Source organism: Tupaia chinensis, unplaced genomic scaffold (assembly GCF_000334495.1).
Source record: "Tupaia chinensis unplaced genomic scaffold, TupChi_1.0 Scaffold000366_1, whole genome shotgun sequence".
NCBI lineage: Eukaryota > Metazoa > Chordata > Mammalia > Scandentia > Tupaiidae > Tupaia > Tupaia belangeri.
The window spans coordinates 3,300,198-3,312,145 of record NW_006159863.1 but is presented as its reverse complement, the minus strand read 5'-3'; the positions used below and the strand labels follow the sequence as shown (position 1 = coordinate 3,312,145).

At 42.1% G+C, this 11,948-nt stretch overlaps 1 protein-coding gene across 1 annotated transcript in view; it reads right to left on the bottom strand.

The window, feature by feature from the left end:
* Window positions 1-358: 358 nt before the first annotated feature.
* Window positions 359-11,948, bottom strand: part of EBF2 (EBF transcription factor 2) — a 241,776-nt gene continuing 230,186 nt past the window's right edge. Inside the window, exons 15-16 of the mRNA XM_006153248.2 lie at window positions 6,831-6,998; window positions 359-713 (exon numbers count right to left, since the gene is read on the bottom strand). Of these exons, the coding sequence (XP_006153310.1) occupies window positions 682-713; window positions 6,831-6,998 (200 nt within the window). The 3' untranslated portion in view covers window positions 359-681. The remainder of the gene's footprint in view (window positions 714-6,830; window positions 6,999-11,948) is intronic.

Here is an 11,948-nt window from a genome sequence, read left to right as displayed (position 1 = left end):
TCTCTTCCAAACAAAAAAAGGTCTTAATTTCTACTTCTACTTACAATAAGTTACACGTTTATTTATTTAAATAATTGTAAAACATTTTAAAATTTTTCCCCTTTTTGTTTTTTTTTTTTGTATTTTTTTAAAGAGATTAAACTATAAGCAAACACACATACACCATTTCATCATTCAATTCAGATTTCGTTTTAAGAAAGTCTTCCATGCTGGTACCCTGTTTTGTTCAATTTTTTTTTTCTGCATAAACTAAATTGGTATCTGAAAGGCTTCATAGAAAATAGAAACTTTCAACTTTTTTTTTCCTACAAAGAAAAACAAATAGTATCCAAAATATTAAGCATGAATTGTTTGCCAATTTTTTTCTTAAATATTTTACAAACATAGGAAGGTGGTTTTCATAATGTTCATAACAAAGAATTGCATTTCTGCTCTTAGCACTGACCACGTCAATGACGTCATTTGTCCTTGTCTCCCAAGAGGGTCAGTTTGTGTAGCCACCATCAGTGCTACGAGAAGAATGTGAGAACAAGTGAGATGCCGGCTCCTTGCATACCCAAACTCATCCATCACATTTGCTTGGGGGCACAACTCTCCCCAAAGAGCTCATGGTGCTTTCTTCATTATTGGTCCATCGGGATAAGTAGTTTTGTGCTATAAGAAAGCAGTTCTTCCTCTTCTTTACATCGGGGGTACGACAAGTCCGGTCATGGCTGTGAGGAAAAAGTAATAAATTAGACTGGAAGACTTTTTGCATCAAAGCCTATAACACAAAGGTGGGGGGAGAGGTATGTTGGGAGGAGCTAGTTCTGATCCAATCCCAGAGAAACGTGTCCTTAGCTGATAGGTTAGCCAGTTTTCTCCAGCTCACTGACAGATCAGCAGAGGGACTAAAGCCTTATAGAAACACTGAAATAATAATGCTAACAAAGGTTGTTGACATTTTGCTTGGGAGGCTGAGTTGCATTCGGTTTGGTTTTAGATGAGTAGGTTGTATAACTGGGATAATCAATGTAAACGTAAACTAAATTGCAATACATTTTTCATTTCAAAACTAAAATAAATTCCAGACGATACTGTTCCAAATCACTTAGTTGGAACAGGAAAGGAAACTCCAGGTGCTGAGCTTGTCGACTTACCTGGTATCATTTTTGTTTGTTTGATTTTAGGTTTTCACAATAGGCACATTCACTCATCAGGGAGAAAAAGAGAGAGAAAGTGAGAAATCACCCCGAGAGGATGGCCATGCTACAACCCGTTCTCCTCCATTCTCCTCCTGGGATTTTGGGCATGCATGCACACATACCCAGCATGATTTTCAAGCTGCCAGATCCAGGACTCAAACCATGGACAGCCGCCTGGGAATCCAGTGCCTTAACCACCATACCACCTGCTGACCCCTGCCTGGCATCATTTATAATAAATTGGGTTTCCTATTCATCCTAGGTTTCTATCCATTCTAGACTAAATTTTATTAGCTTTTTTTTTTTCCTACCCCATCTCCCTCTGGGGCTCACTGCTGATATGTGATACTCATTCACTAATGAATGCTGATCCACTGAAATAGGATATTTAATTTAGTTTCTAATTTGGGGGTCACCCCAATCTCCAGTCTTTTATCTCCTCCCCACGTGCAGGGTCCAATGCCTGCTGCATCTATTGAGGGTGTGGACAACCCCTGTCTGGATTTCCTCTCAATATGAGCAATGAAACAGCAATGTGGGGGGTAGGGGGGGGAATCACACAGCAAAATGCATTGTCCTGACCAGGACTTTACAGGCTGAGCTTGCATGCATCCTTAACAAATGGCAGAGTAGTTTTCTTGCATTAGAACTTCAAACCATATCTAGAATTGGATTCTTTGAGTTTTATTGTCTACATTGCATCTAAGGGAATATCAAATGTCAAAGAAGCATTTTGTCGAGGGTGCTTACTAAGCTTATAAACAAATGGTCAAAATTCTCTCTGCTGCTCCCAACTCATCTATTGCTGTCTCTTCCCTCCTCTCTCTCTCTCTCTTTTTCTCTCTCCTCCCTCTGCTCCCTTTCTTTGTACCAGCTGGTTCTCTTGGGCAAAATTGTCAGCCGTCTATTTTCCTGCCCATACAGCCTTTATTGAATGTTTGTGAGATCTGGATTAAGGTCTTACACAGCTAGCAAAGCCTTAATTATTTTTGCCTGTATTACTATATATTGAATCGATGTAACTTTTCAATAAAGGCGGTTCAATTCTGGACACTCCCTGATGATTTGGAGATATAGCAACCCGAGTAATTATCCCAGAGTGGAGGAGCTTTTTTATTTTTTATTTTTTTCCTGGAGGGAGCTAAAAAATGAATCAGACACATAGTGTATAATACTATCTTGACAATCTATACTCATCAACTGTAAATGCCTGATAAATGAGGTAGAAGTGGGTCAGTGAAGGCTGCACATGTAGCTCTCTGACAGGAGAATTCTGACTCACATTTCCAATGTTCACTTGCCTATTACATCTAAAATTCCTCACCCTTTTGCTGGGTGCTCGAGAGTTACCCAAGGAGCTATGAAAGGCTAGAGATGCTCAAAGGACCAGGTCCCTGCATGTCAGAGAACAACAGATTTCACATCTTTCGCTTCTCCTTTCTTCCCTTCATATCCATCCTTCCCTGGGTGGGCTGGAAGGCAAGGGTATGCAAGATGATGACCCTAGTTTTCTGCTTATAGTAACCATAGTCAACAGACAGAAAGCAGATGTTATCTAGAGGAAAAGGAAGCCTTTTCACTGGGGGAGACAGATGTGTAACTGTACTTTGATTTCTTTTCACCTTTGGTATTTTGTGGAAAAGTAATAATCTCCCTTTGGCCCAGGTGGCCAGCAGGGATAGGTGGAGGGTAAACAAAGGAATGTCACTATTTTTGTCCCTGGAGAGGTACAAGGCTTTAGAACGCAAGTCTGCGAGTCTTGACTTCTGGGTTCAAGTAATTGGTGACTTGCTGTGTGGCCTTGGTCTTAACCAAAAACAATGATATTTGTTGGCATGGTTTGGAGGACAAGAAGGTAACTCATTAAAACACTCGCTGAGCACCTTGTGTGCAGTACCCAATGACAATCGGCAAGTGTCACAGAGTGCTGGTTGCACATACTCTCTGAAGATGATTAAGATCATCCACCCTTCAATAGCCTAGAGATGAACCCCTCATCAGTCTGGTTAATCAGGCACCTTACTGCACATTTTAAGTATCCCACTGATTGTCTCTAAAGAGATGGAGTTCCTTGCTATAAGGTGCCTGCAATCTCAGAGTTCCTTCAGTTAAGGACTATGGGTGGTACACTGAGTGCCAGCTTGGTTTCCTCTCACTGTGTCCATGGGGCACTTCATAATACTAAACACTGAGCTTCCATTGACCTGGTCCAGAATGGGAATGAGCAGGAGCAAGGCTTCTCAAGGCATCCTTTGTCAACTCTAGCCTTCTACCTGTTGGGCTGCATGAAGCATCCTTTACCTTGCTTAGCTATTTTTTTCTTTTAATTGCCAGAGGGCAATGTGCTCACCAAAGGGTGTGTGAGAGAGAGGAGAGAGAGAGAGGATTCTCTCAATGGAGTGTGGGTGTGTGAGAGAGAGGAGAGAGAGAGAGAGAGGATTCTCTCAATGGGGTGTGATCATGCTACAATCTCTTCTCTCCATTTGTCCATCTTCTTGGGATTTGGGGTATGTATGTACACACACCTGACATGTTTCCCAAACCATGGTCATATAGGATCTGTTCCCTTAACTACCGGGCCATGGGCCTGGCCCATCTTCCTTAGTTCTTCACATAAATTAACTCACAACTTCGGGAGATAACTATGCAGTTCCCTATGTTAAATAGACTATGAAACTGAGGCTTTGAGATGGTAATCACATGCAAATTCACATAGCCTGGAAAGAGCTAAAATAGAACTCTTAGCACAGGACTGGTCAAGTCAAGTCTGTGCCTTCCAATTATTAATACTCTTTAAGGTTCTTCTCAGATTTTTTTCTTTCTTTTCTTTTCTTTTTTTGGAGACGTTTTCGCTATAGGGTGTGTGCGCTCGCCAGACAGACAGAGACATAGAGACAGAAAGCGAGAAATCACCCCCCGGGGGGATGGTCACGCAGCAATCCCTTCTCCTCCATTCTCCTCTTGGGATCTTGGGCACGCACGCACACGCGCCCAGCGTGAGTTTTAAGCCACCAGGTCCGGGATACAAACCACGGTCGACTACGTGGGAGTCGAGCGACATAGCCATTACGCTAACTGCTGGTCCCGATTTTTCTTTGATTTCTCCACATATGACTTTATATTTTTATAGTTCTTGGTAGTTCTTGTAGCTATAACCCTAAGTTGGTAGCTTCTTTCTCACCCACCTCTCCTAGCCTCCTTTTCTTCTTTCTTTTCCTCCTTATTTTTAAGGTTCAAATTAGCAAAGACATTTGGAGGGATAGTAGAATTCAGTAAAGGTTTGAGGCTTTGCAGTATTTCTACAGAAATGAAGCTGGAGCCTAGAGCCTGTGCATACATGCCATCAGTTGTCACTCCTGTACGCGGCTCAGCCACTGTCCCAGCCCAAGCATTCTTCACTTTTTAAGTCACACTTCAATTTCATTTTCCCCACAAACTTTTTAAAAAGTCTCTTTCTTCCGTGACAAAGAGAGACTAGAGACAGAGAGATATGCACCCCCAACAGGGTCTTCACATCACCATCCACCCCCTGCTCCAGCCAGCCCTGGATCATGGGCACCTACACCCAATGTGTTCAGAGAGGTTTCCAGGCATGAACCCAGACTCTCCCATATGCTTTAGCCTTGCAGAGAACTGTGTTACTGCCACACCACCACCTGACCCTCATCAGTCTAGACATTCTAACTGCTGGGGACCAAATGCTTACAAGGCTAAGGAACCCGGAGAGAGTTTTCTGCATATTTCTGCTGCAGCTGTTCCCACAAAAAAAACTCAGTAAGACCACACAAGGCTCCCTTCAAGCTTGCTGACTCAAACATGATGGCAGTAACACCCAGAGTGCCTTGGACTTGCAGCAAGAGGCAGGGTGGGGATTACAGGCCAACAGAGTCAGTGAGAAATCTGACTTGGTCTCCCTGCCAGCCAAGAGCTGGGTAGGCCTCAGGGGAGAGTCTGCCTGGGCAGAACACACGAAGATCTGAGACAACAAGCTCCACTTTTGCGAACTCAGCATATGCATGAGCAAGGAGCTGAGGGAAGGCTGGCAAGTGGAGGTCAAGTGATATTTTTTTTTTACTTTAAAGTGAAGCTGAACATATCTGCTGAGTTACCAGGAATGAGGTAGGGAAGGGTTGTCTCCTTCCTATCTTCCCTCAGTGTTAATGTGGAGGAAAGCCTGTACCTTCCCTGGTCCTCCTTGTCCCCCTCGCTCCACATTTTCCAAATGACACCTGTTTGGCCTCCACTTCAGTTAAGGTCCATGAATAGAACCAAAGAACTTAGAGGAAATGCATCACTGGAGCAGGCAAGGGAAAAGAGAAGATACAGCAAATATACTCAGTAATTGTTTTTATTTCCTAGTCTAGAGACAAAGCCTTGGTGGGGAAAGTTCTAAGCACATCTCCTAACAATGCAATGGGAACCACTGGTCTTTGATGAGAGACGGGGCAGGCAGAGACACATAGCTACAGGCTGAGCCAATTTCTCTATGGATTAGACATCTGGATGAAAAAAATTCCATCAAATGTACAGATGTTTCCAACTACCTACATGCTGGGTGGCAGGTAGACCCAGCTGCTGTCTAGTCAGAAGTAGAAGAATTTTCAGTGAATCTACTGAGATGCCTCATTGCTAGCAGAAGATGGGACTGGAGCCTAACTACCTGTACGAGCTCTGCTAAGCCACAGATGGAGAATGACCCCTCACCGTGTCCCAAAGGACTACGACTCCATATATCGCTATCAACCACAAGGCAGATGCCGTATCCCATACACAGCCCATTCAAGGCTCTCCATCAAGTTCTGCTGCCCTTGGAGGCTTTGATCCATGAGAGGTTAACTGAACCTCTGCCATTATTGTTTTTTTTTTTTTCCCCCTAACACTGCTTATTGTGAATGTGTTCACGTCAAGTCGCAAGAAGCAGTCTAAATATGATGCGAGTCTCCAGTGAGCCACGGTACTCAGCAGTTTCCAATTTGCTTCTCTGCCATCAGCTGCCTCCCACTCATGAAGAGATGATTAGATTCTCATGTATTCATCACATTTGTGTTACGTCATGTCATATTACATTTTAGGACCCAGCTCAAAAATGGGTTTGACGGGTGATATTAATTTTTGTTCTTAGAAACAGTATGTCTTTTTCTCTTTCTTCTCAGCCCCATCCCTGATCAGGCACCTGCTATCAATTTGACTAGCACAGAGCCAGAATTCTCAGAACTTGCTGGTTGCCTCCCGCTGGATTCTGTGTGTGCATGCCACGGGGATGTGTCCGTACTGCAGACGGCAGTCGGTGTGGTGAGCAGGAGTCACCACATGGATGTGGCCTCTGATGGGGTGACCAAGCACCCTCTCGGAAACAGTGGGATGGCTCTATGGACATTGTGGTGCTGGGAGTCCAGATTCAACGTGTGGCTCTACCAGAGTTAACACCTTCACCTGCAGAGTGTGGTAACGACTCTGGTTCCCATCTTGCTTTTAGATGAAGCACTACCCAGCTATATAAGCTATTCATGTCCCATGATGAAAACACCAAAATGTCCCTTTGTAGGTAGGTGGCTAGACCTATGCCATGGCCTTGTGCTATCTTCCCTTAATTGTTGGCCCCATGGCCCGTGTCATGCTCACTCCCAAAGTAGTGCCTTCGCTTACCTCTGAATCCATTTCCATTGCCACTGGAGCAAGCAGGCGAAGGGGAGCCTTGGGGCCTGATGACAGGGGCGAAGGCACTCTTCTGTTTGACAGCAGGAAAAACTGAAGAGGAAAATGGGAGGATGGAGGACGTGCTGGAAGATCCAACGGTGGGACTCGATGACATGACTGGAAAGCAAATGCACATTCCTGTTTTAGAAAGGGGAGTGTCTAAGGATTAAGGTCTCTCTTCAGCATCCACGTTTATTGAGAAATTATTGATTTCCAGGCATTGTTCCAAATTTCAGGGATTAAAAAAATGTTGAAAGTGACAACACTTCTTTCCTAGCCAGGGGTACAAACAGACACATAAAACAGCAAATACGCTAATGACCCTTTCAGAGGAATGCACTCAATGCCAAGGAGAAGCAAAGGGCAGAGTGATCTTCTGCCTGGCAAAGCTGGGATGGCAGGAAGCGATACCGTGACAGGTCTTAATTCATGAGTAGGAGTTCTGCAGGACTAAGAGCAACATGCCTGAAAAACTATCACATCTATCCAACAACAGAAACCTTTTTCACCCTTAAAAGAAGTCCTGTCTGGGAGCTCCTGCCTCCCTGGTAACTCCCAGGGCTACAGAGGTTTGATCTATCGGATTAACATCTTCTCTGCGAATGCTATCTCTATGGGCCACTTCCTCATTAAGTGTAAAAGTTTATTAACATTTAGAAGATTGCCTCGCTCTCCCTGTTCTTTCAGCACTCCTGGGAAATAAAGCTGCAAGTCAGCCTCCCCTGACATAATGCGTTCAGAAAAAAAACCCAAAAAACAGAACCCCCCCCAAAAAAAACACACCAATATTAACGATATTAACATTAAAATGACTTAAGGGGAGCCAAAAGCCAAGTGCTGTAATTTCCAAGAAAAATAAAGGCAATTTACACAACGCAGTGCCCCACCTCGTCCTGTCAGATACTCCACCAAGTTACATCATGCAAGGAGATAATTTTATCTTCTGTGTTCAGCTTGCTCAAGCAAAGGGTAAACTAGAGGTCATGAGGGTAAAAATGTCAGCTACGAGTATAGCAGCTTAGATGGAGTTTAAGGTCAAGTTTTATGGGCTCACTTTCCTATAATCCCCAGAACCCTGAACTGTCCATGTTACATGACTTGATACAGGACAGTTGGAGCCTGATGGCGGCACCTGCACTAATGACCGGCTGTGCTGACACCTGATCGTATCTCCAGTGGACCAGCTACCCACCAAGTACATTTTGGAAGCGAGGACATGAATACGACTTATGATTGAAAGACCAAGTACAAGGTGAACTGAAGGTCAACTGTTCTGATGTTCTGAGGAAGGCTCTACCCCTTTCCCCTTTTTCCCTGTGAAAATATACTTTAGGCTCTGATCATTGAATTGCATGTGAAAGTGATCACACAGCACACCTCTAAAACGATGTTTGTTTTTACAACAGAGCGACAAACCAAAGATTCAAAAAAAGACTTTTTCTAAGAAATACTGATCCTTGGGCAGTCCTGACTTTAAAAGCTATGCAGGGGACCAGCAGGTAACATAGTGGTTAAGGGGCTAGACTGCCACATGGCTGATAGCAAGTCGAATCCCAAACCTGGGGGCTTGCTTTCTCACTTTCTCTCTCTCTCTGTCTCTCTCTGGTGAGCGTACATGTCCTATAGCAAATTTTAAAATTAATTAATTAATTAAATAATTCTAAATAAATAAGTAAAAATTGATACAGAGAGACGTATCCAAGTCCATCTCCATCTTTCCTCAAGTAATATGAATAAAAAGAAGAAGATTGGAAAGGAGGACAGAGTCGTGGAAGAATCCCAGGAAACACTTGAAAATGTAAATGAATAAGAAGTGAGTAATTCACTTATAAGGAGAGGGGATCCAGGGTTAAGGCCCACTAGGGTGGGCCTTTCTCACAATTCCAAACAAAATCTCTTATCTGAGCCTTGGTTTGAGCATCGATGAAATAAACAAAACGAAACACAACTTTCCTCTTTCTCAAAGGCACAAAATCAGAAGCCAAACAAAAGCCGAGACTTGAAAGGGTCTGATTCTGACCACTTTCTGCTACACACATGATCCACATGGGCACCACATAGCGCCTGTTCCTATTCCCCCAATAGCAGGACCTCCCCTCGTATGCCATGATTGAGTGTTTTTATTTATTTACTTATTTTATAAAGTGAAGCTGGCACCATACACACCCATACATTCAGTCCAACTTACATTCAGCATATGACTGATCCCTTTTTCTTTCTTTCTTTTTTTTTTTTTTTAGAGAGATTTTTTGCGATAGGGCAGGTACACTTTCTGGAGAGATAGAGAGAGAGAAAGAGACAGAAAGCGAGAAGTGACCTCCCACCATTTGCCAGGGGAAAAGTCACACTCCGATTCCTCCTCCAGAGAGAAAGAGACAGAAAGCGAGAAGTGACCCCCCACCATTTGCCAGGGAAAAAGTCACACCCCGATTCCTTCTCCCCACTCTCCTCTTGGAATTTTGGGCACGCATGCATATGCATCCAGAGTGAGTTTTAAGCTACTGAGTCTGGGACTTGAACGGCAGTTGACTATGTGGGAGTCCAGTGTCATAACCATTATATCATCTGCTAGTCCCACAGATCTTTTTTTTTTTTTTTCCCATAATAACAGATCCCAACCTAAAGTGGGCTCAAAAGATCAGATATGATTGTCTCCATGTAAAAGGCATCGCCTCAAGCTTTACTAAGCAACATAAAAGAATTGTTGCAGAGTTGAGTAAGTTCATACCCCTTTTAAATAGTTTTTACAAAAAATTTTGTGAAAATGCCAATTATATACAATTTAAAATTTAATGCAACTATGATAAAAATCTTAAAAGGATTTTTGAAAGTTTATTTACTTTATTGAGAGACAGAGAGAGAAGCACCCTCAAAAGGATCTCATCACACCACCATCCGCAGCCCTTCAGCGAGCTAGGATCACAGGTACCCACACTCAGGACAACCAGGATCAGAACCCTGGTGCTTCACGTAGCTTCTTGCATCACATAGCAGCACCACAGCACCCGCCCCACTGCAGCTGAGCCTCCTAAAATAAATTTAATTCATGTATTTCAATAAACAAAATGTTCTTTGTTTCAAAAAGAAATCACTGTTAAATACTAGAAAGTTTTTTTTTATTTCAAGTTCTTTTATACATTGAATCACGTTATTTAGCTTGCAAAGTGAATATTCTAACACATGTATATTTCTCCCCAGTCTCGTAGATAATACTATAAAGATATCTTCAACAGATAATACCCCATTTCTTTGTCCCATTAATGCTAAGCCTCTCTACAGCATGGTACTGGCAAAGAAACAGACAGGTGAACCAATGGAACAGAATAGAGTCCCCAGAAATAAATTCACAAACATACAGCCAACTGATTTTTGACAAAAGGGTACCAGTCAATCCAGTGGGAAAAGGAAAACCTCTTCAGCAAATGGTGCTGGGAAAACTGGATATCCACCTGCAGAAAGATGAACCTGAACCCCTACCTCTCATCATTGACAAAAATCAACTCAAGGTGGATCAAAGATCTAAACCTAAGACCTTAAACTATAAAATTGCTCCTAGAAAACACTGGCAAAACTCTGGGAGCCATTGGGGTAGTCAAAGACTTCTTAAATAAGACCCCCAAAGCACAGTCAATAATCCCCAAAATAGACAAGTGGTATTACATCAGACTAAGAAGTTTTTGCATGGCCAAAGATACAGTAATTAGTGTGAATTGCCAGCCCTCAGAATGGGAAAATATTTTTGTAAACTATGCGTCAGAAAGTTTTGTTAAATAGTTGGGGTTTTTTTATTTTTTGTTTTTTTGTTTTAAGTATTAGAAGGAGTACTTATCTTAGATATTAAAACTTACAATAGGGAACCAGCAGTTAGCGTAATGACTATATCGCTGGACTCCCACGTAGTCGACCGCGGTTCGTGTCCCGGACCCGGTGTCTTAAAACTCACGCCAGGCACGTGTGCTTGCGTGCCCAAGATCCTGAGAGGAGAATGGAGGAGAAGGGATTGCGGCGTGACCATCCCCCCGGGGGGTGATTTCTCACTTTCTGTCTCTAATGTCTCTCTCTGTCTGTCTGGCAAGCTCACGCGCCCTATAGTGAAAATCTCTCCAAAAAAAACAAAACAAAACAAAACAAAAAAAACTTACAATAAATCTACATCAATGAAATTAATATTAAGCTAACATAGAAATAGGCAGACAAGTCCTTGGCGAGTCCAGATATAGATGGATGTATACATGAAAATTAATACTTAATAAAAGTGACATTTCATAAATAAATGCATGGAAACAACACAACTATTTGGAGACTAAATTTAGAAAACTTCCCTGTGTTAAACACTGAAGTAAATCTAAGCAGATTAGAGAATAAAATAAAAAAAATTTAAAATGTTAGCAGAAAATTTAAGTTATGTAATTTGCATAATACTTTCTATTCCAAAGTCTAAGTAGAACTTCATAAGATAGATCTGTGACATAACACAAAATTTCTGTAACGTACACAAAAAGGCAAATGACAAATTAAGAAAAATGGGGCCATCAGTTAGTGTAATGGCTATGTTGCTGGACTCTCATGTAGTCAACCACAGTTTGAGTCCCAGACCCGGTGGCTTAAACTCATGCTGGGCGTGTGTGCGTGTGTGCACAGGATTCTGAGAGGAGAATGGTGGAGAAGCCAACTGATTTTTGACAAAGGAGAAGGGATTATAGTGTGGCCATCTTCCCTGGGGGGTGATTTCTCACTTTCTGTCTCTCTGTCTCTCTCTGTCTTTCTTATGGGCACACACACCCTATAGCAAAAACTTCTAAAAAAAAAAAGAAGGAAGAAAAATATTAGCCAAATTTATTTAGACATGTTCATATTCTTAATAGTTAGTACATTTTTATAAGTTAATTAGAAAAAAAAAATCCCTGTAGAAAAATGAGCAAAGAACACAGAAAGTTACAAAAGGAGAAATGAAAATGACCAAGAGACTCATATTCAAACTGAGAGTAATAAAATGCTAATTAAATCAGGAACAAGATGTTATTTTCCACTTACTAAACTGGTAAAGATTAAGAAAAAATTAACAGG